At 41.8% G+C, this 27,869-nt stretch overlaps 1 protein-coding gene across 4 annotated transcripts in view; it reads left to right on the top strand.

The window, feature by feature from the left end:
• Positions 1-1,128: 1,128 nt before the first annotated feature.
• The window catches only part of nipbla (NIPBL cohesin loading factor a), a 48,864-nt gene continuing 22,123 nt past the window's right edge, over positions 1,129-27,869 (top strand). The window contains exons 1-11 of one of the 4 annotated variants that reach the window (XM_029259614.1): positions 1,129-1,535; positions 20,741-20,888; positions 21,255-21,420; positions 21,672-21,772; positions 21,959-22,067; positions 22,775-22,926; positions 23,286-23,411; positions 24,014-24,168; positions 24,548-24,635; positions 24,928-25,446; positions 25,915-27,201. In XM_029259614.1, the coding sequence (XP_029115447.1) occupies positions 20,825-20,888; positions 21,255-21,420; positions 21,672-21,772; positions 21,959-22,067; positions 22,775-22,926; positions 23,286-23,411; positions 24,014-24,168; positions 24,548-24,635; positions 24,928-25,446; positions 25,915-27,201 (2,767 nt within the window). In that variant the 5' untranslated portion in view covers positions 1,129-1,535; positions 20,741-20,824. Of the gene's footprint in view, positions 1,536-20,740; positions 20,889-21,254; positions 21,421-21,671; positions 21,773-21,958; positions 22,068-22,774; positions 22,927-23,285; positions 23,412-24,013; positions 24,169-24,547; positions 24,636-24,657; positions 24,746-24,927; positions 25,447-25,914; positions 27,202-27,869 lie in introns of those variants that run through there. The other 3 variants (XM_029259615.1, XM_029259617.1, XM_029259616.1) reach the window with 3 other exon arrangements.

Genomic DNA, 27,869 nt, shown 5'->3' with positions numbered 1-27,869 from the left:
AGCTAGACCATGTTCTAAAATGTCTCTTGCCTGGAAAATGGACATTATGTACTGTATGCAGCTGTAGAAACTTAGCATTTTAATTTTTTTAGCCAAGTACTGTAGTGACAGTAGCATCGTTGCACTTTTGTACTTTCATCTGTTTTTACAGGACAAGTTTAGTTCACATCAGACTTGTTGCAGAAGAGTTTTACAGCTATCGGCTCACTAAAAGTGACCCTCTAATCGGACTTATTAATGTCTCCAAGTTGTGCCTTTGTCTGCTAAAGAACCACACAATTTTTTGGTCTAAAATGCGACTCATTCTAGAGTTTCTTGCTGCTTGTACCTGTAATGAAAAGTGTAGTGGGCACATTTGCACTTTCTGAACTTACTTATCTCGTGATGGTCCGTAAACACAGTAATTATTTAAAGCTAAATACTGCCCCCTACGGGAGGGCTCGGAAGGACTATCCTAAAACAACCCGCTTCCCAGATTTAAAAAACCCACTTTCCACATACAATGAACTCCCCCCACCGAGAGAGCATTATCTTTATTAACACAGTAGAGCCTCTTAAATTTTGCGTCAGTTCTTGTTAAAACTGGTTTTATACTCTCCCCGAAAAGCAACGTTTTAGTTGCTCGTCGTTCTCACGTGTCTCATGATGATGCAAGTTAAGTAAACATAAAAAAGGCACTTCAGATTACAGATTATGAACAATAAGTGTTAAACATTGCTGATTAATAGCCGCTTTTCTGCTTTGGTCTTGGGGCTGTGGCTCTCCAGTGAAATTGGTTTATTGGGGGGGGGAAAAAAAAAAAAAAAAAAAAAAAACCTCACGGACTTAATTTCAAGTCGACAATAATAATTACAGTATCTCTACACGACAAAAACAGATATAAAATGGCAATTCAAGGACTAGGTATTCCAATATCTATTCCTTAAGCATTCCGATTCGCCTCAAACATTAAAACAACCCTGACGGTGACAGTTGTGTATACCACTTCTACCAGAAGCACGAGCCATCTCTGAAGAGCAGTCCTCTGGCGTAAACGGGAAGCACAGGCACGCTTGAGCTGCCAGTCACCGGAAGTGGGTTTGCGCAGAGCCGCAGCTGGTTGGCTCCGAACAGGCCGAGGGGGAGTCGTTCCCTCGGCAGCTCTTCCGGTCGGCATTTTGTTCAGCGACTGAGGGAGAGAGAGCCCGAGTGGATCCGTTTGACCATCTCGGCTGTCGTCACGAATTTTTTTTTTCTCCTCCCCTTAACACCCGACGATATATTTTTTTACGTTTTCCTCAGAGGTGTAAAAAGGAAACCGGCGAATGTTGCCGGTGAAGCGAGCGTTCCCTCAGCTGCTCCCGTTCGAGCCTACATGTTTGCAGTGAGCGCGGAGGAGAGCGGACCTCCCCGACCCGGATTATTGTTGTTCGCCAGTTTGTACGATTTCTCCGGAGGAGCCGCGAGGGAGCGCGAGGGGGAGCCAGAGACACCGACAGCCGTCCGGACCTCGAGCAGTCTTTTTTAATTTCCCTTTTTAAACAACACAGCCAGAGGTAAAGGACCAGACAACTTAGTGTTTTTTTTTTTTTTTTTCCCTAATCCTGCTTAGACGTCCCCGTTGGCCGTCCGAGACTCCGTTGTCCGCTCCTGTTTTTTTGTGAGGAAGCGGTGGTAGTGGCGGCGGCTCGGATGTGCTGCTTCGATTCTTTATAGCTGCGCTTCGCCCGATGGGAGGCGTCGGGCCACCGGCCTGTAATACGACGAGTCCGAGGCTTCAGTAAGCTCGGAGAGGCCGAACCAGGCCGCTCGGTAACCGTAACCATCCCGCCTCCTGACCTGTCACAATCGTGGAGTGATTTTCGAAACTAATCAACAGTCGTTGCTCCGTTCGTTTGTGACTGACTGCCGGTGGTGTTTCAGAGTATGTCCCTGTCTCCTCACTACCGATTTTGCTCCCCCTTAGCCTAAGTTTAGCTCGTCACCCCTCTCCGAAGATTGACTTTGGGGTATGTGGAGCGTTTAGATTAAGAGAACTGCAGTTCGTCGGTATTTAGAGAAATCACGTAAAATTATGGCCTTGGTCCGGTTTAATTAATATGTTCGACTGATCGAGCCGATACGTAGCACGGTGTCCTGCTGCTGCTGAATATAAGCTAACTAAGTAGCTCTATGGAGCCAGCTAGTTAGCGAGCCGTGTTAACATCCAGCTTTTTGCAATTAATATCACCGGATGGGGAGGTGAAATGAGCTGCTGAGGTCTTGTTTTCGACCGCTCGTTTGTAATTTCGAAGTATTTAATCACGAACCACGCTTATTATTGGGTGCACTGACTTGCCATAGTAATATTCATAAATAAAGGTGCGAAAAAAAACTTATTTGCGAAGTTAGTGACAGAAGCCGTGTCTCTGTCTGTCTTTTGGTCCTTATCGGCACTGATAGTATGCGACGTGCGACTGATGTGATGTATCATTTGTGTACATTTTAGCATGTGTAGTTTTTATCTATTAAGATAATTAGTTGAAAGGAGAGAGCAGAGTAGGGAGAGAACGTCGAGGATGCAGGTCTCCTCCTGCGCTTTGCTGTTTTAGGCCCTGCAGGGAATTCATGCTTTTATAATTAGAGGTGTATTACCCGGCTCCCTATAAATAGTTTTGTCTTAGATCAGATAGAATAATTTATGAATGTGAATCATAACCGGATACCAGGCGGAAATAAACAGCCGATTGCTTGTGTGAACGACCATTTTGGCTGAAACGCGGAAGTTTGCGGAATGTTAGCGCAGTTAAGTCGGCGCCGGTTGAACCCCGAACTGAGCCATGATGTGAGGGAAGGGGCGAAGGTCTCCCCCTCCCCGGTCAACCGAAGCTGAATCACAGAAATGGGTTCAGATTGGGCTAACACGCGGTGTGTATGCTCACACACCGATCATTCGAACCAACCCGAGAGAGTGTGGGCTGTCACCTGTGTAGTACGGCCGGGCTGTTTCATATAATTTATATTTCAAAGTGCAGCAGTGAGGGGTAAACGCTTTGCTCAAGGGCATGATCCGCCAGGGGCCCTCTGGGGACTTGAATTGGCAGTCTTCAGATGACAAGCCCGTATCCTTAGCCTGTGGACTCCGCGTGTGCTGCTTGTTAGCTGTCAGTTGTTACCTGCTTTGTTGTCGTTATCCTCGCCTCGGCTGTCGGGTGTCATTGAGCTCCTGCCTGGTGGTGCTCTTTCAGGTATCACTGCATCCAACTATCCATGATATGTTAATAATAAAACGGTTCAATATCATGTGCTCCAGCGCGATGCAATTTATCTTGTTGTATATCTTTTGTTTAAATCAGTGTCATATAAGTTAGTGAGCTATGTTAACATGCACACAGTGAGTTGTTTGTTATTGCTCTGTTTACAGTTTTCCATATCTTCTTCCTTCTTTTTTTGTAAAACTAGAGTGGTGCTTTTCCTGTTTGGCTTGGGCTCTACAGTCCTTTTAAACGGTTTGTAAACTATAACTAAAAATATGTACTGCTCTGTACTAGTAGTAGTATGATGGTATTACTGTGGGTGGAAACCTCCAGGGTGTCCCGTGACAGTCGGAGCCCAGGAGGTGTGCTGTTCAAATCCTGGACAGCACCTCAGGACACCAGTTCATTCACTCTGTGTGGGTGGGATTTGGGCTTTTCCTTGTCTTTTTTTTGGATGGAATACACAACCCCACAGTGTACTATGAGTTAAAAACAGTAGTGTTTCCTTAGTTAAGCACGGCATGAGGACATGTTTACATTGGAGTGGGGTGAGAATGGGAATGAAGGACAACTAAGAAGCTAGCAGGCTAATGAGCCACAGTGAAAGCTGGAGGAATGAGGCCTTCCTCACTGTTTAAGCTTAAAGTAGGAAAAGTGTAATTTTGTGGCTGAGGGACATCAATTTTTTTTTAAATCTTTTGTGCTTCTCCTTGTCTTAGATGTGTATGCTAAGCTTCTTACAATTCTTTATGCATGTTTCCAGGTGTTTAATTTTTAGTCAGTTCAGAGTGAATACTTACTGTAGTAGCCTTCAGAAGTTGCACGTTTTGAACCTGAGTCCCTTGAGTGCAGGGCAGCTGCTCTAATCACTACACTACCCCCTCACTGTATACTAGGTTCAGACATGGTGGCACAGCGCCTGAACAGTGCAAGAGAATGCAAGTTTGATCCCTGCTAAGTCTGTGTGGAGTTTGCGTGTTCTCCCCATGTTCCTGTGGGTTTCTTCCAGTGCTTTGTATTCCTCTCATGGTCTAAAGATATGCATGTGACAACCTGAGTAAATTTCCCCACTGGGATTAATAAAGTATGTTTGTTTTCTATTATTATACTGTAATTATTATTGTTTGTCATTGAGTATTCCTCAGGCTGAGAATGGGGTCCCTCCTCATGATTTATCTCCAGTTCAGTGGTGTCATAGTGACAGCCATGCTACAACACATGCACATCGGGCTCCAGGACAAGAGTGGAAGGAGCATTGCAAGTTCCCCTAAATTTCTATTTATTTTTTTTGTCCTTGCTTGTGAGATGGAAAATGCATGTGGTGCACACTGTTATTTGCAGTGGGTAAACTCCTGTGGATTTAGTATTTTATCTATATTTTAATTCACTGTCTGTATGAAGTATGGTTCCTCTGACACTATCTTTCCTGACATGGTGTTAGGTGAACTGGTGCTTGTTTCTCCAATTTATAGTTTCTTTGGTAACAAAAAATTGATTCCTAAAAAAAAGTACAATCAATTATTGACTCTTGGTATTTTTGCATAACAAAATTTAAGTATGAAATCTTTTATTGGTGCAAGATAAGATATGAAATAAGCAATAAAGTTTTTGCAGAATTAAAGAATTTAATAGCTGTGTTGTCAGTTGATTGGATATAAATAATTAGGATAATTAACTGTTTATTTGCTCAGTTAAAGCATAGGAATGAGTTGGAACCAGCCACCAAAAAACACAGCCTGCCCGGAATATAATTTGACCTCCCCAGAGCCAATATATGGGATCTACTGAAATATTCAATTCAGAAAGAAAAAGTAAATATTCTAAGCATCTGTTTCAATAATGTTTCCATCCATCATAAAATGGAATAAAAGACCTTTAATCCCAGAACTGGCAGGCTTTAATGAACTGGTATTCAAATTCATTGTATGCCACAGGAAGTGTTGCACCTGAGCCTTTAATGTCAACAGTTTCACACTGGATTTTGGGTGTAAAACTCAAACTAGTGACATGTTTCTGAAATCTGCAGTGCTCTCTTCCTGATCTAATGGAGTTTGTCTCCATTTCACTAAAGGCCAATCTGGAGTGAAAGCAAACCTTTTAAAATAATAAACTGATGTTTTTAAAATGATACTTATGTATGTTACAACATTCCCATTCATGAACGTCTTTAGTTACTTTCTACATTATTAGATGAATTCCTTTTGCTTGTTAAATTCCCCCCCCCCCCCGCAGTTCTGTTAGTTGTTCACAAAAGTTTTGGTAACAGTTTGCAATTTACATATAGCATTTTAATATTGCAGGTTTTTACTTTTAGTACTAGGCTTACAGTAACATTTACATTTTTTGGCATAACATGCACATAGTTTAGTATCAAAGGATTTACTTCACTGCATTGCATATAGCAACTTGTACCTCCCATAATGCCATACAATGAATGCTGTGAATTTCTTGGATGTGTGACTCATGCAGTGCAAAGAATGTTGGGCTGTGTGTGGATGCTGGAACAGCTCAGTTACTCTATATGCCATTAAAAACAGGTTTAATAAAAAAAATCCTAGTAGTTACAATTATAAACAGTAGGAGTTTAATACTATATGTTTCAAGTTGTCCACAAATGAAGCCAGCAAGAGAGAAAAGATCCATCTTTCATTTAGGTGTTTTCCTTTGGAGGTAACCTGTAATTACATTGTTGGGTTGTATAACAATGTAAAATTAAAATAAAACCCCATAAATTCTGGTGGCAGTAATAGAAGTGAATGATTTTTTTTTTTTTCTCCCCCCTACATTCTTAGTTACTGAGTAAATGCGTCTTAAGCAACTACCTGTCCAGTGAACCTTGCTGCTATCAAAGAGGTCAGATTTTAGGGCATTTCATTTTTAGATTAAATTGTTGAGCTGTGTTGTTATATTATTGTTAGAAATGCTGTTTTTTAATTAAAATTTTTACTCAGAAAGCTCATTATCATGAGGGAACATTTTGGATCAAAAAAGTATTTTCTGCCGTAAATTGGGCTTTGTATTCTCCATATAAAACGTTATTTTGTGGTGGATTTTTGTATTGACAAGTGGTGTTTTGTTGCAGATACTTATTTCTTTGTAAATCTTGATTTCAGTCTTGCTTTTGAACAGTGTTGAACTGACTCTGCATTTTGAGCTGTTCCTTCGTGCTGTGTGTAACAAGTAGCTGAAGTTTACAAGTAAAACATAAGAAGTGGTTGAAGTTCCTAATCTGAGGTCCTTTTTAAAGATATTTTTGCAGGCTGTGTTTATAAACATGTACTTGTTCTCTGTGTATAATTTTTCTTCTATACAGTTTTTTCAGCATTCTGCAACATCAGTTTATTTGGAGCATTGTGAAATGTCTTCAGTTGTAAAGATGTGGGAAGTATAGATGCTTTTACTGGTGCTTGGGAATCGTTATAAAGTCAGTTTTATATGTTGTAACATACATTACATTTTTTTTAGTTTTAATGGATCCTGGTCTAAACTGGCTCTAGAATCTGAGGTTCCAATACACTCAGATACAGTAGTCGGACAGCAAATTTAAAGATTAGAAGAGTGGTTTACACTGATTTAGTATGTTATCGACAAGACTTAATAAGGCTTAAACTATGGGTGGGTTTTTGATCTTTTCTACTAATGGTAGAGTTGAAGTAATTTGATGGGAATTTGGCTCAGATTGTGTTTTTTTGGGAGTGGAGTTGTATGGCCACTTTCAAACCTGTAAGACATGGGGCCTTTAAGGTTTTTTTTTTTTTTTTTTTTTTTTTCTTCCAGAAATATATGGCCTAGACATAGTTGTGGAAAATCTTTCTGTGAATCATTTTAGTGACCTTAGTATCCTCTACTTTGCCACAGTTTGTAAGTGCAGAAATGAAATGATCATTACCTGAAATATAATGCTGGGGCACATGGACAGAATCAATTAAAATCACCTGTGATGTGGTTGTATTCTTCTAAATGCTCTTCATTGTTTTACAAACTTTACATGTTAAATTGCGGTTTGTAATTGAGAATGCTCTGCTGCTGATGATGCCAAAGATGTAAACCCAAGGGCATTTCTCCATGACCTTGTATTTCGACAGATCATATTTTCATGTATCTTTCTCTTTGTGTAAACAAAATAGGCACATTTAAACTCTGACACAAGTGATAGTTGTTTGTATTTCTTTTTAGTTTACAGAATGTATGTTTTCATTTTGTTTTTCTATGTTATGTTGCTGGCATGCTTGCTTGTTTTCAGTTGTCACTGAACTAGAGCACATTGAGGATGATTTGGCATTGTCGGTTCATGTGGATGAAAGGACCCAGCTTATGAAGAGGCTTCCTGAGTGCCTGAGCAATGACATCTCAGAGCTGTCAGGTTAGGTGGCAGTGTAATTTTGTTAAATATTCTCCCAATATATCCATCATCCATGATACAGTACGCTCTATGTAATGAAAAAGGTGAGCAGCATACAGAGTCAACAAAATCTGAATGTATTTAAGATTCCAGATTCACACTTATTTAGAAGTATATTAAAGTCTGTCTTGTCTTTTTTTCTGTCCTGTTTTGGTGTAGTGGGGATGCAGTAGTGTTGCTGTTTGGTTTGATGTGTTGCAAATTTTTTGTTACATTTTAAATGCATTCCAGAATTTAATATTTTATTATTACTTTGTTTTGTGTAGTAGGGAGATAAGAACAGAAATCTGAAATACTGCCTGATTCCAGCTCTGAAAACTTGTTTGCAGGGATTTATTATGATTATCATCCTTAGAACTTCTTAGAAGAGGCATCTGGTAGTGTAGTGTTTAGAACCTTTGGACTCAAAGGTCCTTGGCTCAAATCCCATCTCCAGCTGTGGTACCCTTAAGCAAGGTTTCTACCCTAAATTGGTCCAGTAAAATTGGCCGTCCGTAGAAATGGGTAAATAACTGTAGGTAGCTAACATTGTACGTTGTTTTGGAGAAAAGTTTCCGTGAAGTGGGGGGTGCGGTGGCGCAGTGGGTTGGACCGCAGTCCTGCTCTCCGGTGGGTCTGGGGTTCAAGTCCCGCTTGGGGTGCCTTGCGGCGGACTGGCGTCCCGTCCTGGGTGTGTCCCCTTCCCCCTCCGGCCTTACGCCCTGTGTTACCGGGTAGGCTCCGGTTCCCCGTGACCCCGTAAGGGACAAGCGGTTCTGAAAATGTGTGTGTGTGTGTGTGTGTGTGTGTGTGTGTGTGTGTGTGTGTGTGTGTGTGTGTGTGTTTCCGTGAAGTGAATAAATGGGTAATATTGTTATGGTAATTTGTTTATGGACTGATACAGTTTACATCTTTGCATTTGATGAAATACTTCACAATCCCTTTTGTCCAGAATTAATGTCAAGATTTGTTAAATAGGTACATAAAGTCTACAGCTTTACTTTGGTTCTAATGATATTTATATGGTCATTGTCATTTAGAAGACATCTCTGCATGTGTTTAAAACTCATGCAATTATTAGCATAGCCATTAGCTTAGCCATTCCACACTTTATTAAAACTATTGATATTATAACCATGGATCATGTGATAGGGATAGTTCGAGGTGTGTGCCGGATCCTTAAGTTATAAATGTATAAGTTATAAAACCTAAAACTGCATAAAACTTTAAATCCTTAAGTTATAAATGTAAATGTCTAAGGTTGGCTAAAAGATGGAATTATGCACTTTGCTTTTCACTAACCCCATTTCCTGCCGCCTCTTTTAATGAAATTTAAATCTGAATATTAATATTATTATAATTTGTAATTCTCCAGTTTGACTTTTGCACTTAGACCCAAGATTTGCCCCTGACCTGTTGCATGCACATGCTAGTTGTTCCATTTTTCTGTCTGGGGGAAAAAAAGCATTGTGTCTCATGGCCTGCACTGTGCATCTGCTGTTTTGTGTTGGTGGGTGGAACCATCCTGTCTTCCAGCTGTCACTTCACCATTTGGGGTGGAGCTTATGTCCTTACTTGAGGGGATAGGGAGATGTACAGATATTTTCAGGGTGATTTCTTTTCTCAGTCAGGTGGTTGAAACTGTACTTTTTTTTGAAGAAGAAGAAAGTTAACATCAGCTTTGTGTACAAGGAGTTGCTTAGCACTTGTGTGGGAATGCATACCTCCGTATGGGTGTATGTGTGGAGCTCATTGTGCATGTGTGTACATGTCTGAGTAGCTGCCAGCATGGGGGTGGGGGCTTCATTGTTCAAACTGTCAGCCCATTAGCCTGTAAGTCAGCCCAGCTCAGGAAGGGGCTGTGGGCTGTTTCAGCCCATGTGGCACTTTTTGCAGCATACTCAGCCTGTGGAACTCTTTGAATGTTTTCAACAAACTTTAGTAGGATTAAAAAGCACAGTATCATGTTTCTGATTTTTTTCTTTTTTTTTTTTTCTTTTTTGAAATAACGCTGTAGGTTGATGAAATTATTTGCTGTCTTGGGTTGCAATGTACACTCATGCCTCACAGACTGGGTTTAATTAGTTCCATGAAAATTACCCCATTAGGCAAATTTTGATTTTGCGGGGGCAAATTTACGATTATTTCTTACAGAGAAAATCAACTCCTGGATGGATGGAATATGATTTCTAACTTGTCTTTCTTTTCTTTTCTCTGCATTTGCAGCATTTTTCAATGCCTTTAATTTTTTAACCTTTTAAGGCTGACATTTTGATAATTTGACTCACATGTTTACAGTGTACAAAAATAAAATCTACAATATCATTGCGTATGTCGTTCACTCATGTCAAACACTGTGGTGTTAAAAACACTGTGCAGTATTTCTAATGAATACTTGACATTAGATTGTAATTTGATTGTCATATTAAGGCATTACTTATGCTAGTGGACATTGTTTCCAGGGTAATTTAGAGGTTAATATACTAGATTTAGACAGGAAATATCCACGTGACAAAAACCTTTTGGCTCTGAGATGCCATTTGTGTATTTCTGTCACAAAAAAAAAATCTGTGCCTGTTACAAGTTGTTCTACAGAATAAAGTATGTGTTGTGGAAAATGACTGCATAATGCACAAATGTTGCACTGAATGAGGAGCTCATAATATGGGGAAACCGTGTGTGTTTTCATAGGCCTTTGCATTTATTAATTTAGCAGAAGCTTTTCTCCAAAATTACATACATCTCATAGAAAATACAATGTGCATTACATGATCTTAAAGTTATAGTGCATGAACATTTACACCTTACATGAACTTAAGAGATCATGGGCAAAGTGAGTGATACTGCCCACAACGTGCAGTTTATGGCAACTCTACTAGTAAGAGAAAAAACACTGCATAACAAATACAGAGGATTCTATGCTCTCTGTACATCACATCTGAGAAAAGCATCTGCTGAATGAATACATATAAACTGAATTGAATTTAATATAAATGTCAGCAACCTATACAGGTCTGCATGGGTTTTCAGAGCAGAGCAGAGTACACTGTTTTCAGCAGATCTTGCACAAGTAGGCAAAAACCCCTCCCTCTGAGTCAGGATGCCTTGTGCATATGCCTAGTCATTCTTGAGTCCCTGGCAGAAATTTTCACAACATGGTATAAAAAAAATGCTGGTGCTCACCTGTGTCTCTTAAATGGCTTCTTGCACTGCACATGAAATTCCCTGATTCCCTATATAAGAGCAGTAATAAGAAATAAAAGTGTAACAGATTTTAAAAACAATGTAAATATTATGTTTCCGAAAGCTGTGGTTCAACTCAGATAAAGGTTCATTGAGATTCGCTTTGGAGAAAAGCCTCTGCTAAATAAATAAATGTAAAGGGGTGTAACATGGATGTGGAGGATGGCTGTGAGGTGGGACTTCAGCTCAAAAGTGCTTGAAGGCATTGGATGATTTTTTTGTTTGTTTCTTTTACATCTTCTGTTGAAAACTTAAGGCAGCACGCACTGTTTGCAGTTTGTCCGTGCATCCGTTGATACTTTGGTGTGCTATTGAAATTGGTACGCCGGTTCACTTTATAAAAAATACAGTACTAAACACAGAAGTGTTTCAGAAATGTTCGTATTGGCAGAAGTTGATTGAAAGTGCATAATTAAGGAAGCAGCTGTATTTGTCAGTGTGAGTGTTTTCAGTTTTAACTAACAGTACTAATTTCCATTAAATTTATCCTTTGACATTATTTTGAATTATCTGAAATTCAAGTGTTGCATTCATGTGAACAAATAGAATGGTCTTCTGGCTTGTTTTTCTTTGTCCAACAACCCATAGTCATGCACAAAGAAATTGTGGATGATTTAACTGTGTGTTGAATTATGCTCATATTTTTAAGGCATCCTATGTTTAACACCAACCTTTGTCAAAGCTTTGGTTTACAGCTTAGTGTTTATAATTTCAAGGGGGTGCGGTGGCGCAGTGGGTTGGACCACAGTCCTGCTGTCCGGTGGGTCTGGGGTTTGAGTCCTGCTTGGGGTACCTTGCGACAGACTGGCGTCCTGTCCTGGGTGTGTCCCCTCCCCCTCCGGCCTTATGCCCTGTGTTGCCGGGTAGGCTCCGGTTTCCCGCGACCCCGTATGGGACAGGCGGTTCTGAAAATGTGTATGTGTGTGTGTGTGTGTGTTTATAATTTCATGTCTGGGATTACATCAGTTACCTTTATGTGGTTTTCTCCTCTTTTACTTGGGCGGCATGGTGGCAAAGCAAGTAGTGCTGCTCTCTCACAACACCTGGGTGGTGTGAGAGGACGTGGGTTCGCTCCCTGCTCGGTTTGTGTGGAGTTTGCGTGTTCTTCCTGTGTCTGTGTGGGTTTTCTTTGTGTGCTCTGGTTTCCTCCCACAGTTCAAAGACATGCTGTTCAGGTGGATTGGTGACTCTAAAATCACCCATAGTGTGTGCATGAGTGACACAGAAAGTGTTTCACTGGTATATGGATGAGTGACTCATTGTAAGCAGTGTAAGTCACATTGGGTGAATAATGTGTGGGCTGATACAGCTACATAGTGTTCATTGGAAGTCGCTTTAGAGAAAAGCATCTGCTAAGTGAATGAATATAATTTTTATACTGTTATCTGTTGGTAAGCATGTGTATTTATTCAGCATCTTGTAGTAGTGTGGTGCTTTGTGATCTGGCAGTTGGCAGGGGACAAACTTTCACTCTGGGTTGCTTTATATAGACAGTTTGTGTTCTTAGTGTTTTGTTTTTTTTTTTTTTATCAAGTATGATGTGTCAGTGTCTTTAGTCACCAGGGAGGACATGGTGAGTGTACTTGCACTCCAATAGACTGAGCAGATTGTAGCATTGAGGAAGGTTGTTTGATTGTACTAAGACACGCCTTCTGGAGTATTCTCTCCAGGCTGTTGTAAGAGAGCATAGAATCCTCTGTATTTGTTATGCGGTGTTTTTTCTTTTACTAGTAGAGTTGCCATAAACTGCACATTGTGGGCAATATCAGTCACTTTTCCCATGATCTCTTAAGTTCATGTAAGGTGTAAATGTTCATGCACTATAACTTTAAGATCATGCCTGGATAAACCTTTACGCAGCTACTCCTGTAATGTAATGTAAATGTTTATATGTATCGCCAAAAAAAATACTAGGAAGGTTATCAGGAATCATGGATATTCTGATAAAGTTTTATGCAGCCACTCCTATGATGAACACTGGTTCATATGGTGGAAAGAAACAAACTAACTGCACTTAAGAATCACACGTCTGCATCTATGTCTCTCTTTCTGCTAATGTAACACACACTGTATCTTCTGTGAGCTGTATGTCGCTTTGGAGAAAAGCGTCTGCTAAATGAATCAATGTGAATGTAAATATGTGCGCATCATCAGATACTTTTCTCTTCTGGTTAACACTGATTTGCAGTGAGAAAAAGAAAGCAGATTGAGAGGGACATTGTGTTGAACGGAAGGGAGATCTGCTAAATTACATCATTTACCCTGCTGGCATAGCAGATGTTCTGATCTGTAGCCTTAAGTGTGATGTAAACTGTTTTTCATCAGCATTGCTAGATCTTTGCTGAAACATCTTGGGTTAAACACCTTTCTTGGATGTTTTCTTCAAGTGACCAGTACCACAGAGCCTGTGGGCACGTTCACATATATTTAATATTTGTTCCATGCTTGGACTCAACACTTCTTTCAGAATATGTGGTTTATACTATATGTACTGGAGCGGTTTGCTAGCTTCTAAACTTAAGATCACAAGCAAGTAAATCCAAAAAACATGCTTAAATCCAGATATGTAAGTGAGTTTCCAAGATGTTTGGTTGTATTTAAGGGTGGAGATGGGGTCGGGTTGTGTTGAGACTGATAAATCAGGTAACTTATTGTTTCACTGGTACAGTTTTACCACTCTGTACAAAAAGTACAACAACTGTGCTTTTGATGCCATGTAAACAAAAGGTGCTTGTAGGACATGAAGAATGGTGATTAATGTTTCCTTAGTAGATTTAACTGGCTCCAGTAGCTACAGAAATGTTCCACCTAATGGGATACCAAATGATGGTCTGCATGCCCTGTTTTGTTTCATTGTATAAAATCAGTTTTTAAATATGTTGTTATGGGCTGGCACACACAACACACTATAGAATGTAGAATAGAATATACTGTATATAGGACACAGGCTTCAGGATGCATGCATCTTTCTCTTCCCAACTCAGTTCCTGGTTCTCATTTTTATAGCTCGCAAATCCAGGAATCTCTTGCTTGAATGGCTGTTCATGTGACTGAATGGCATTAAACAAACTTTATGAAAGTTAGTTACAGAAGTTTTTTTTTTTATTTTTTATTTTTATTTTAAATCATTGGGCGGCGCGATGGCACAGTGGGTTGGACCAGGTCCTGCTCTCCGGTGGGTCTGGGGTTCGAGTCCCGCTTGTGGTGCCTTGCGGCGGACTGGCGTCCCGTCCTGGGTGTGTCCCCTCCCCCTCCGGCCTTACGCCCTGAGTTGCCGGGTTAGGCTCCGGTTCCTCGCAACCCCGTATGGGACAAGCGGTTCAGAAAATGTGTGTATGTGTGGTTATGAAAAGAATTGTGGTGTTTTATACATGGTGTCTAGACAAAGGACTGAGCAGGTGTTGGGTGTGGTTTTTTGTTTCATGGTTTTGAGACATAACTGTAAAACAAATGCATCACTCGTTCTGCTAGTGAGTGATATTTAACCAAAACTTTTATTAATACAAATAGAGGACATCCGAGCAGGCAGTGCATACTTGGTAAACTCTGCTGGCTTTTACGTGAACTTACCTACATAATGCCAAGTAAGCTAGGAGTCAGACCAGTCCTAGAGTCACTTCTGGATCCCAGTTTGTTTCTTGATATTGGCTGTCATTTATACTTTCTGCAGTTGGTGGTATACTTAATACAGTTTTCTGGAATGGCACCATATGTTGTAAGGATTTTTAAAATTGTTTGACAGCTTTATTCAGGGCAACCTACAATTAAAAAAATACTACTTATTACTTACTTATAAATGGATACACACACACACACACATTTTCAGAACCGCTTGTCCCATACGGGGTCACGGGGAACCGGAGCCTACCCGGTAACACAGGGCGTAAGGCCGGAGGGGGAGGGGACACACCCAGGACGGGACGCCAGTCCGTCGCAAGGCACCCCAAGCGGGACTCGAACCCCAGACCCACCGGAGAGCAGGACTGTGGTTCAACCTACTGCGCCACCGCACCCCCTATAAATGGATAAATAATTGTAAAGTGAGTGTTTTTAACTGTCAATTCAGGGTAAATACCTTGATGAAGGGTATTTTGGCAGCAGTGAGGATTCAAACCTGGCACCCTCGATGGCTGTAGCCACTCTTTTTCCTGCTGCCCCAGCTCCAGGGCTTGTAACCAGAAGTCTCGTGAAGAGCCCTCCTACCATAACCTTGAGCACTGCTCGTTACTTGTATAAATGAATGAACGTATTTATGTGAAAGCTGCTTATTTAAAATCTTTGGATTAGAACATATTAAATTGATGGATGACATGTGCTGCACTGTCTCTGTTCACTCCTTTTTACTCAATGCATCCATATTTTATGGTATGGCCTGGGTCCTTTGCCAGCACTTGGCTTATAAATAATGTAGCCAAAGTATAGCAGTGGTGGCTGTCCTTTGTATTTCATGTACAGTGTTGGGTAGATGCTGTTTGGGTGAGACTGGGTGGTGGTGTTCACTCTGTTTCCTCTTTCTCTTCACTCTGCTTCACCTGCTCTTTTAGATCACACTCAGGTTTTAGTGCTGTGTCAGCGGTGGATTTTTGAATTTATGAGCTCTTTTTTCAGAGTAAGAAACGGAGCAGTGGGTTGCATTTTAGATTTTAATTTCTGTAAATGTTATAATCCAGTGGTGTCCACTTTGATTGGTGCTGTTTCTCCTTCCATGCTTATCCTGCCTCACTGAGGACAGTGGTCCAAGGGAAGCTTATGTTTGCATTGTTGGCAAGGTTGTCAGTCTATAAGTCAACAATGAATTACTCTTGACTTTCCTAAATCTCGGTGTATACTTTAATAGTCATCTGAGCATGTGTGTGTGTGTGTGTGTGTATATATACTTTGTGTTATGTTCTACAGCATGGGGTGTTTGAACACAGTGTTGTATACATCTCTTCATATTGCTGCCATGCCTAAAAAGCAGTGAAAGGCAGATACTAGTTCTAAGTGCACAATGCACAAATTGTATTTTCTCTGAGATGTACCTCGCTTTGGAGAAAAGCGTCTGCTAAATGAATAAATGTATGTAAATGTAAGTGCCATTTTTTTTTGCTAGAAGCTAGAATTATATTATTAGTATTTAGCTGATGCTCTGCAAAACATATTATAATATTAAGCTTGTTGCTGTTGTTGATCCATTTATACTGCATGGTGATTTTTAATTTATCAATTAAGGCTAAGTGCCTTGCTCAAAGTGTGCAGGATTTGAACCTCAGTCCTTCTAGCTCCAGGTAGCAGCTTTATCAATACTCTACGCTACTTTTATTTTTAACCTTTGTTGACGTGGGACTGTAAAAAAAAAAAAAAAAGTTGGATTTATATATATTGAGATTAGGATCGTGCAAGAAAGATGGTTTTCTCGACAGAACTACTGATCATATTTTTCATTCATACCCCACAATAGTCTTGATCTCCCTTGTATGATGTGCTTTTATGTTCTTGGGCTTAAGTGAACACCTCAATTTGAGAAAGCAAATGACTTCTGGGCATTTATTGACATGTTTCAATGATTAATTCTGCTTGCTTTGATTGATGCCTGCTTGCCCTTGCCACCTTTGCCCTTATGTTGACTTATGCAAATTGGGTTTCGTTTGTGTCCCTACTCAAGTTAGGTGGCCACTGGATGGCGCCAAAGCTCTCAGATCAGTGCTGGCAGGTGCAGGGAAGAGAATTCCTGGAGGACTATGAGAGGAGGAGGGGGTAGGACTTTAAAAAGATGGTCTATAAAGAATTGCCATAGTGTGGTTCCTAGTGGGAACGGAGCGTAGCCTTTACAGAAGGTGAATTTTATGTTACGGGTTGGATCTTGGGAAGCATACCAGAGGAGCGTGTGGGTCTTCAAGTTGGGTTCTTAACTAGGACCCATTAATGTTTGCTTGCGAAATGGGTGCTGAGTGATTTAAACATACTTTGCAGCAACTCAGGAACGGACTTAAGGCTAAATTTTTACACAACTGTGATGGCATCATGTCCGTGTTGGTCAAAAGCATTTAGGAACCATTTATTTGCCACCAGTGCACGGTGTTTCAGCATTTGGTTGATATTGTGTTCTCACTGTCATGCTGTTGACATTAGTGCTTGCAGCAAGATTGTAGTCTACTCTGAGGGAAATATTTTGGACATGTGTCTGGAACAAGGTGAGGGTATTTGGCCCAAACAGGGCATTCTCCTGGTTTTCCCTTGCAACTGTTCAGATGAGAGCAAATGGATAACTCTTTGCAAGGAGGTTCTGTTTGGATGGCATTGCATCTCAGGCTATAAGCCACATCCAGCAATTTTCTATCTGATCTGCTCATGAACTCTGTGAACGGTTGGGAATGTTCCTCTTTCCGTTGTTGCTGTCCTCCATGCAGCTATGGTAAGATTTAATTTTGCTGTCAGTGTTGATCTGTTGTTTGCACTTATGACGTTTGTCATGCAGGTAATTTTGAATGTAAAGAAATGTAAAGCTATTTGTAGCTGGTTCAGTATTGATTTGTGTTTCAGAAATGTGATTCCTTCAAAATATGAGAATTTCTTGTTTCATGTCAGTGATGTGTAATCTCAGCATGTGGGAGTTCCCTAAGAGCTGCTGTCTTTTTCTGTACAAAAAAGTACTGTACACCTAGAGCTAATTATGTCTCGGGGGCTTTTTTATTGTTTGAAATTACCCCAGATATAACTACAGTCAATGCTTTGGTCATTTGCATTACAGCATCAGAACGTCTGAGAAGCAATAGAATTCCATGTCATTTAGTCAGTATAGTAGTGTATATACAATCTGATATTTTGTGCAAGTATGTGAGGAGCTGGTGTGTGATATCAGAGTGAACGTTTTGAGTTACTGGACAGAATAAATGTGCGGAATCACTAATTCAGCTTGCTTCCACATTGTTTGCAGCTTATGTCTGCTGTTTGTGAGTGTTGGTGATCAATAACAAGATGACAAATTTTACATGTACTTGGGGTGAATCCAACAACTGGGATTTAGTATGAGTTTGCAGATGTTTTCAGTTATTGTAGTAAGTTTTTTTGTCTTGAAGTTTATGAAAATGATCTTGGATTAATTTTTGATTTATCCTTGCTGCATCTGAGATTGTTATAGAACCTGACTGATAAATTAAGTGCTAATATATTTAACTTATGCTAAGCTTTTGTTGATTGTGATTCCATAAACATGCAAAGTTTTAAATTTTAATGTATCGTAGGTGTTTGACATTTTTTGGAACATCTTGATACATCTGTATCAAGCTGTTGTTCATTGTGACTTCTGTGATTCCATAAACTTTGCACTTCTGTGGAACAAACTGAGATTAAATAAAAGTTGTGGAGGTGATATTTTTAAAAATCCAACTAATTTTAAATTTTAACATTTCAGGTTAATAAAAACAATTTATTATAGCTTTATATGAGGTTTTTACAGAACCTAACCTGTGAATAATTTGAGTGACGCCTGTATTAACATTTATTAATTGTGACAGTGATTAAAACCAACTAAAACGAGTTATGCCTTCCATTCCGAAATGTGTCTGTAAGTTATGGAATCACACTATCTTGAATGAATGAGTTGAGGTAAAGCCAGCTTAATGACCAGCTGTGGGCACTGATACAGTCTACATACTTTCTGCGCTGTGGGTTTAGACTGCTTCTCAAATTTGGCTCAGTCTGTGTGCAGTTTGCATGTCGTCCCTGTATTTGTTGGGCTTTCTCTATGCTCTGGTTTCCTACCACAGTTCAAAAATGTGTTTCAGGTGAATTGGTGACTAAATTGCCCTTTATATGTGAGTGTGCAAATGAGTGTATTGTTTCTCTACTGTATAAACAGGCGAATGAATGATTGTAGGGAATTTAATGAAGTGTATCTAGCATTGGGAGTCATCTTGGACAGAGGTGTCAGTTTAATACTACTTAATCTCGTTTTGTAGTTTTGTTTGAGACTTTACCATTGTTTTTAGGAAAAACTATCGTCTGAGTGTGGAAATCTGGAGTTGTCTCATGTTGCTTCATCTGTCTATTTGCTGGCCTTGTGCACTAAGTCCAACACAATATGTCACAGAACTTTCTGTGGATTACTAAAGACGGTCATTAAAAATCATTAATTTCCTAAAATTAATCCTTGTTTTTTTTGTTCAAAAGACATTTATATATATATATGTGTGTGTGTGTGTGTGTGTGTGTGGGGTCTTCAGTATTTTTGGACCAAAGGCCACATTCATGATTGTGAACTGTTCTGAGGGCCACGTGTAAAAATTTGAGCAAGTCACTAATTGAATGTTATATATTAATGTATATATTAATATGTGTATATTAATTATTTTATACATGTTCTTCAGGGCTGTATGTAGGCATTAGGACTCACATTGGTCAATCACACTGCTGATTATGTGAATTTGCTGTGAAAATTCCATAGTTATGACTACAAATGGTTTTATTATCTTTCATCTTTAAATTCATTTCAGAAAATAATTCACGTGAACAAATTTATCACCCTACTGATTTAGTTGTACAGTTTTTAATTTTGTTCATTACCTTTTTGAATGAATAATGTTGATGCTTGTAGTTCCCTAATTGGTGTCTTAAGAAAGTTTTGAAGAGTTTAAAAAAATTATTATTTTAAACCTGGGAACCACTTTAACCAATAAATGAAATTAATGCAACGTGAGTTGAAATGAGTACTTGCAGTGCTGTGGAGTCTGAGTTGGAAGCAATTATTGGGTTACTGGAGCTGGTAAAAATGTACCGACTCTGACTAAATGCACTGTATATGCTGGCGTATAAGTCGACCCCCAAAAATTAAAGGTTTAATATAGGTTTAGGCCTATATTCGCCCCATAAGGTGACCCACAAAATAACGTGCAACTTTTGAGTAGTGCTGTGGAGTTGGAGTCGGAAGCAATTATTTGGTTACTGGAGTTCGAGTCGGAGTTGAAGGTTTTGTGTACTGACTCCACAGCCCTGAGTACTTGTTATGCTGTTTGTTTTCTCTTGAGCATCCGTGTTTTACTTTGCTTTAATGCTTAAGAGCCACGATGAGTTGCCTGCTGAATCGGATGTCCATTGGCACACCAGGATGAGTAGGTGACTCACCCTACCTCTAAGCATTACAGTGAAGTGAAATGCTTAATGCTGAGCTACTTCTTCCACTATTGCAGTGGAAACAAAGGCACTGTATTTTTGTTTGGACCATTAACGGATCTTGGCAGCTTTTGAATATTGTGTTCTGAGAGTGTATGTCATGTCCCTCAAACTTCAGTTTAAGCAAAAATCCCCAGACAACAGGCCAGCAGTTATTATGAACTCCACTCAATAGTGAGAGTCGTCTCCCTTTTTAGCTATAGAAATATGCTGGTTTCTGGCCTCTGCTCCTTCTTCAGTGCCTTTTAAGGAATTTTTGCATGATTGTTGATGGCTGTACAAAATGTTTCCTTGTCTAGACATTGTTGTTGAATGTGTCCTGCACCAGTTGGGAATAAATTCGTTATGATCAAGAGAGTATTGCATTTTTCAGTGAATTGCTCCATATAGATATGTAAATGGTTGAAGGTTGGAAACAATAATATCAGCTATTGTGTATGCATGTTAAATATAAATATAGGGGCAGCTGGTAGCATAGTGGTTAGAAATGTCTTCTTTGGACCCAAAGGTCACAGGTTTGAATCTGCCTCCCACTCCAATACCCTTGAGTTACCCTAAATTGCTCCAGTAAAAGTGACCGAGCTGTAAAAAAAAAAAAAAAAAAGGTAAATAATTGTAGGTAATTTTGTAAGCTGCTTTGGAGAAAAGCATCAGCTAAATGAATAAATGTACAGTAAGTGTAATGTAAATATGTCTATAAAACACCTATGTTTACACCCACTGACTCAGCTTGTCTTTGTCTCTTTCCCAGCATTAAGGAGATGTGAAGTGTGGTCAGACTGTGGCGACACTGAGCAGTCTGTGCATTGACACAAACCCTGCCCCCACCTTCAGCATGAATGGGGATATGCCTCATGTTCCCATCACCACTCTTGCTGGGATTGCTAGCCTCACTGACCGTGAGTAACCTCTGCTTTTGTGTTCAAACACAGCTGAGAGGGACTTTCAGTTAAAGCTTATCCATGAGTAAGTTTTATACCCATGATCTTTGTTGAAGAATGAAAATTCTAGAGGCACTGCTGATTATCTGCTTGGGCTTGTTTCAGACCTGGATTCTTCATATACATGCTTTTCAGGCAATCGGTACTTTACCCACTCTATTTTAGATTTGACCTGCTTGTTCCCTTAGGTATGCTCACATTTAAATCTGTGGTACAATTACCTATTTTTGTTAACATTGAATGAAAATTCTGTTATGATGAGAATCAAATCAATAGAATCAATGGAAGAAAGGGTAATGGGCCTCTGATTTTCTATTTTTACAGTGTTAAACCAGCTGCCTCTGCCCTCCCCTCTCCCTGCCACCACTACTAAGAGCCTGCTATACAATGGCAGGATTGCTGAGGAGGTCAACTGCCTGCTGGCCTGCAGGGATGAGAGCCTGGTGTCCCAACTGGCCCAAAGCCTCAACCAGGTCTCCACTGAGCACATGTGGGTATCTCTTCAGTCCCCCTTTCCTACCTCTTTGGTTAGAGACCTGTGGGACTTCTGCCCATCCTATCTTTGATGGGTTATTTTCAGCTTATTAAACCGTCATTTGCATCAGGCTAATAACATTCTACAAATGTTTTATTTTAAGCTGTAATTTTTCACTGATTTCTTACTTACGGAGGTGACTATTGTAATGAGTGATTTGCAGGATTTCTTTTATGTTGTACTGACAGTATTGTGTCCTCCCACAGAGAGTTGAAGGACAACCTGGGAAGCGATGATCCGGAGGGTGATGTTCCGGTGCTGTTGCAGACTGTGCTGTCCAGACATCCCAATATCTTTAGGGAAAAAAGTATGACCCCATCTGCCTGGTCCACTTCTTCACTTTTCCATAATTCTGAATAGATGTGACTTTCCAGCAGAATTTGATTTGATGAACCAAGATTTTAGGATGTAAACTGTGATAGGCCTCTTAATGATGCTTCCTTCCATGCTGTACATTCCTATGTATTACAATCTTTCTGCTTTTGTGTTGCAGGTCTGATGCAGCAGCCAATGATGCCACAGTACAAAATTACCCAGAATTCCATACATGGCAGTCCAGTGTCCAATTACCAGCAAGCTTCCATCTCGCACAGTCCCTCCAGGTGAGGAAAAACCCCATTCATCCATGCATTTTCCATAATTGCTGATCACATTCATGAGTTGAAGTGCTCCCGAGCTTATATTGGAAAGCAAAGGCTCTAAGGCATGATACACTCTGCATGGAATGTCAGTTCATTGCAGAGCAATCACACACAGTCACGTGCTAAAAGGCAAAGGAGAAAAATGTTGCGTTTAACCGAAAGGAAACTGCTCACAAACTCTATGACAAAATGCAAACTCTGGACTTAGCCCTGAACCCACAGCCAAGGAGCTGCAAGATGCCAGTGCTACCTGATGCACCACTCTGTCACCCAAAGCCAAAACTCTTTTTTAAAAGGATTTTGACGATACTCAACTGTCCTTTTTCAGAAAGGTACATCTATGTAATTTTAAGAAATTTTAATTGGAAGCAGGGATAGAAGAGGCTTCTTCAGTTTGTATTTGGAACTGGTAGTGTCAGTGTTAATTTGTGATATTGCCTTAATGTTCATCCTTTATGAAAAGGAGAATTATAGTATTTAGATTTATTAGGTATCCAGGACCTTTGCAGGAAAAAGGATTTGAACCCATTACCTCTTGAACATCCTACATCTTATCTCTGCTCCTTATGCTGTCTAAGATGTTGCCTGAAAATTTTCATCTTGATCATCTGAATGCAGCAGTGAGATTTTCTGAGTGACTTTTGTGTGTGCCTTCCGTCCCTCGGCAGCCGTTTCATTCCACCACAGACGACCTCCAGCAACAGGTTCCTGCCTCAGCAGAACAGCCCGGTGCCCAGCCCCTATGCCCCCCAGAGCCCTGCAGGCTACATGCAGTATTCCCACCCTCCAAGCTACACACAGCATCAGCAGATCCAGCAAGGTAAGGCATGTCGTGTGTGTTTTGTCAAGTGGAGAAAATTTGTGAACTGTTACATAGATACAGTGTTTATCATGCTATTGTCCAAAGCCCTTTGCAAGTCTCTGTGTACTTAAACAGTCTGTCCAAGGACTGTTCTCATTTTGACTTGTTCCTTCACGAGCACATCCACACACCTGCACACACACATATCTCTGATGTCTCTATCTGTATACTAGTCCAGACGTATGCCTTACAGCTGGTTGTAGAGTTGCATTACTCCCAACAGTGTATTTCTGTAACCCAGACACATACCAATTCAGACACACAGGGCACAAGTGCACTCTGACCCCGGTGCACATCTCTCTTTCCTGTGGTCGCAGAGCTGCACGGCTCTCCCCTGGTTTCGGCCCCTGCTTATTCAGGAAGCCCCCAGCGGCCAGTTCAGCCATGCCTGGGTGGGCAGCCACAGCCCTCCCCCCAGCAGAACCCCACCACCCCAACGTTAGGTAGGGGGTGTGGGGCCTGGAAGCCACCTCACACATCTCTTTTGCATGTCATCTCCACCCCATGCCTCATTATACTGTCTTTGTTCACCAGGAATGGGCAATAGATCTATATGGGCATATTATAATGAACCGCAATAAGTGGTTTCAGGTCAGAGGAGAATACAAAAGGTAGTAGTTGTCTTCAGTATCCATAGTGCCTGCTCTTGCTTTTATAGAGCTCGGATTGTGCTGATTTTCTTTTCTAACTCAGTTTTACATAGCTTGAAGTCACTGTTTAGCTATTTTACTATGTCTTAATTGTTAAACACAACTTTAAAACCTGTAGAACTGTGGTCTTTCAAAATGGGGACTGCCCACCCTGGTCATGAGACTCTGAAACATCAGTGCATTTTTAAGTGAAATTTTTTTTTCCTTTTTGTCTTTGTGTGAGCCTGACATGAGTTTAAAATTTATTTGTTAGACATTATGGCAGCCTTTGCAAACAAGGTTGGGAAGAGTACTGAAACATTTGAGTCTCTGGGGTGTGACACATTGAGTAGCTGCCAAATTGATGTTGTGGAGCCCCCAGACCACCTGATAAGGTTCTCCCTTTGCTGTTGCAGTATCGGTCGCCAGCCCCATGGTGCCCGGAGGCATGAGGAACATACATGAGGCAAAGGTGTCTGGGCCAATGTCAAGCAGTGGTGCCAACCACCACCCAGATCGCCATGGTTCCAGTGATGATTACATGAACATCGTTCACCGGCTCGGCAGCGAGGTACACCCTGCACTTTGCACCAAGAATACAGCATTGAGGACCTTAGTTTTCCTACTTTTTCACCGTAGAAACAAGGAAGCGGAGCATGGAAATGGAGTTGCAGCGTGTACTACTTAGTCACTGGACAGCAGTGTAGCTTGACGGCCGCTGCTCAGATGCTAGGTTGCAATTTCTCTCCTTAAATTGCTTTTGTATTCAGTAGTGTGATGTGAGAATGCCTGTAGCTCCAGGCAGTAGAGGGCTTCCATTTTCACAGGTCAAGAAAAACACTTTGTTTTCACATATATATGTTTGGATCTCCAAAAATTTCCTGACCGTGTAACCGTTGATTTGTTGAAAACAAATTCATGATGCATTTATCCCCCCCGTTCCTTTCTAGGATGACCCTTCCTTGAGAAACGCCTCCTTTCCATTGAGGTCCTCCCAGTCCGTGTGTTCCCCTGCAGGCAGTGATGGAACCCCCAAAGGTAGGTCCGAGCCAGGATGGTGCAAAGGTTCGGCCCGCGTTTCTGTGAGCGCCCGAGTGCAGTGTACAGCCCTACGGTTTCTCTTGGTTCCACGTTCAACTGAAATGCTGGTAGGTAGCCTTGTCAAGCCCCTTGTTTTATTATTTCAAATATGCTTTTCGGCGTATGAGAAGGTCTCTGCTGTCTGATTTTTGGAAGGACAGTAGGAAGTGGAAACAAAGTGTACGGAGTGAAATTGTTCTTAGCCGTGACCTCGCGGCAATGGGTTTTAAGTACAGCCCCTGTTTTCCAGCTGGGTCCCGCCCCCCGCTGATTCTGCAGTCTCCGCCCCCCTACACCTCACCCCGCCATGGCCCTCCGGACCTCCTCCTGGACTCTCCTGACCACAAGAAGAAACAAAAGAAGCTAAAGATGAGCAAGGATGAAAAGGAGCAGACTGACAAGTCAGCGATGTATGACATCGTCAGCTCCCCGACACGGGACTCCACAAAGCTGACGCTGAGGCTGTCCCGAGTGAAGTCCTCTGAAACAGACCCATCGGGCGAGTTGCTTCCGGGCATGGAGAGTGGTGCTGACACAGAGGGTGATATGGCCTTTAACAGCCTGCCGTATAGCACTGGCCAGCTGCCTCGCACACCCCAGGACAGTGCCGGCTATGTTCAGGCTCAGCAGCTCTCCAGTAAACAGCCTGGGGCCGCTGGCAATGCACCCTACGATGAGGTGGAGATGGATGCACTGGCTGAAATTGAGAGGATAGAGCGTGAATCAGCCATTGAGAGGGAGCGCTGCTCCAAGGAGGTCCAGGATAAAGGTACGGTGAATGTTCTCTCATCTAGACAAAATGTGAATTATGCCTTCTTTCTTTATAAGGAATGATGCCCCTTGTAGAGAAGGGAAGGGAACCTTGGTCCTAGCGGAGCTGCAAATGCTTATGGTTTCTGTTCTTTCAGACATTTGATAATGTGATACACTCTGTTTAAAGCTGCATCCATGCTGGTTGCAGGTACTCAATTGTTTTTCTGTTGAGAGAGTTGTGGATGAATGGTCATGATACTGGGCTGGTGTGTTGTATCCTGTTGAGTGGTCTACCTGTGGTGTACTTTGCTATGAAATTTTTGTTTAGTGTTGACTAAACAGAGAACTTCTGATCACACGTTTGATTTTGTTTTTACCTTGATGCCTGCTGCCCTCTGTTTGATTTGAATTTAATTCTTTGACAGTTTTAGATGTTTAGATGTAAATGCCATGTTTTTGACAAAATTGCTCCTTTCTCTTGCAGACAAGCCACTAAAGAAGAGGAAACAGGACTCGTACCCACAGGAACCCGGAGCGGGGGGCACGGCGGGGGCTGCTGCAGCACCTGGCGGGGGCGGAGGGGGCAGTGCTGGGAACAAGCCGGCTCCCCAGGAGGCCAGCTCAGCAGGCAACGGGGCTAGTCGTCCGGCCCTCCTTGTGAGCATCGACCTACAGCAGGCAGGTCGAGTAGAGGGCCAGCTGGACCCATCGTGTGTGGCCGCACCTGTGTTAGCCCTAGAGGCTCAGACGTGGCCTGAGGAGCCACGTGAGGGGCATGCGGACAACGGCGGTGCGGCCCGGCATGGGGCTGAACTAGATGGTGCCAGGCGGAAGTCAGATGGGCAGATGCAGAGGGCAGTAGATGGGAGACCAGAGGTCATCAAACAGCGGGTGGAGCCGACCCGACACAAGGGTCCCGATGGCCGGCAAGACACTCCCAAACACAAGCATGACCACCGGCGTGACTCCACAGGCAAGCCACTTTCCTCAGACAAGCGGCCTGAACTAGGCAAACTTTGTCATGACAGAGTGGCTGATGCTCCGAAAGGCCGATCTGATGTTAGGACCCTGGATGCATCCCGGCAGAAGCAGAGGCTGGAAGGACGGCCCTCCTCGTCCTCCGAGTCTCATAGGCGGGAAGGCCATGAGGGTCACAGGAGTAGTGGGAGTGGGGACCCATCTAGGATTCCACAGCCTGAAACTCTGAAATCCTCCAGCAGAGGGGAACATGACCCTAGATATGGGCGGGATCGGGAAAAGGAGAGGGACCGAGATCGGAAGCCCAGGACTGAAACTGGTGAGCCAGCAAGGGATCGATGTTCCCCAGAAGAACGCTCTCGACCTGACAGGGGCAGCCTTGACCACAGTGGACGTCCGCGGGGTGATCGGCTTGCTTTCAAGTCACCGGGTGGGGATGTGAGTAGAAACCGTGATGCTCATAACAAGCCTGGAGAGTTCCCCTCTTACTTGCTCGGCGGTAAGTCGGTGGCGCTGAAGAACTTTGTCATCCCTAAAATCAAGCGGGACAAGGAGGCTAATGCCATGGCGGACATGAGTGGAAATGCAGATAACTGGAATCAGCCTCATGTCAGGCTGGAGCGCTTGGGCCTAATGCAGATGGAGGAGCTCCACAAGAGGGCTAAGCCCGTCGTTGTGCTGCAGAAGCTCTCCTTTGATGAGGTGCAGAAGTTCATCCGGGAGAAAGAGGACAGGAATGCTCGCAGCTCCAAGTCCAGCAAGAACAGGCTCTCATCAGGGAAGTCAGGGAAAGGTAAGATGGCCCTGGTTTCATGCTGTCGCTCACAGTGGTTCCCCAGTGGTTCACGCCATCTTTCGTTCACATTGCATTCACCATTTTCTGTGGGTGAACCATTGGGTTCTTGCTGTTCATCAAAACAGATGAACAAACTGTAAAAAATATCTAATTCTTTGGTAATCGGATGAATGACAAGATTTAATGTTGCAAAGCCCAAAAATGACCCATTAGCTGCCAGAGCATGAAAACGTGGACATTAACTTATAGTTGTTTGTTGAGAGTGAACAGTGTACTGAATAGATTGAAACAGATAATAAAATCTGGATTACAGCTGGTCCCCAATTTACGAATTCATCTCGTACTGAGAGCTGGTTTTGTTACTCAAAGTTTGTAAGTTGAATGTAACACAAAGCTAGCAAGGAGCTTGTCGTGAATTCTCTGTGTAGCTTTGTAGGTATCACAAACATTTGGTTTTGTATTGTGTGCCAGAAAAAGCCATAGTATTGAACCAAGTGGCTATAATTCAAGAATTGTGGATCTGTATGAGTATTTGGCTTGTGCTCACATCTGAACATTCTGAGTCTCTTGGCAGGAGTTTTTACAGCACAGGGTAAACAAGGAGGCCAAATAAAAACAACCAGACCAGGGTGTCATTGTTCACCTGTGGCTCCACGGATCCCATC

The sequence above is a fragment of the Scleropages formosus genome, chromosome 17, assembly GCF_900964775.1.
Source record: "Scleropages formosus chromosome 17, fSclFor1.1, whole genome shotgun sequence".
Classification (NCBI taxonomy): domain Eukaryota; kingdom Metazoa; phylum Chordata; class Actinopteri; order Osteoglossiformes; family Osteoglossidae; genus Scleropages; species Scleropages formosus.
The sequence above is the reverse complement of the archived record's forward strand: the minus strand, read 5'-3'. Positions and strand labels throughout refer to the sequence as shown.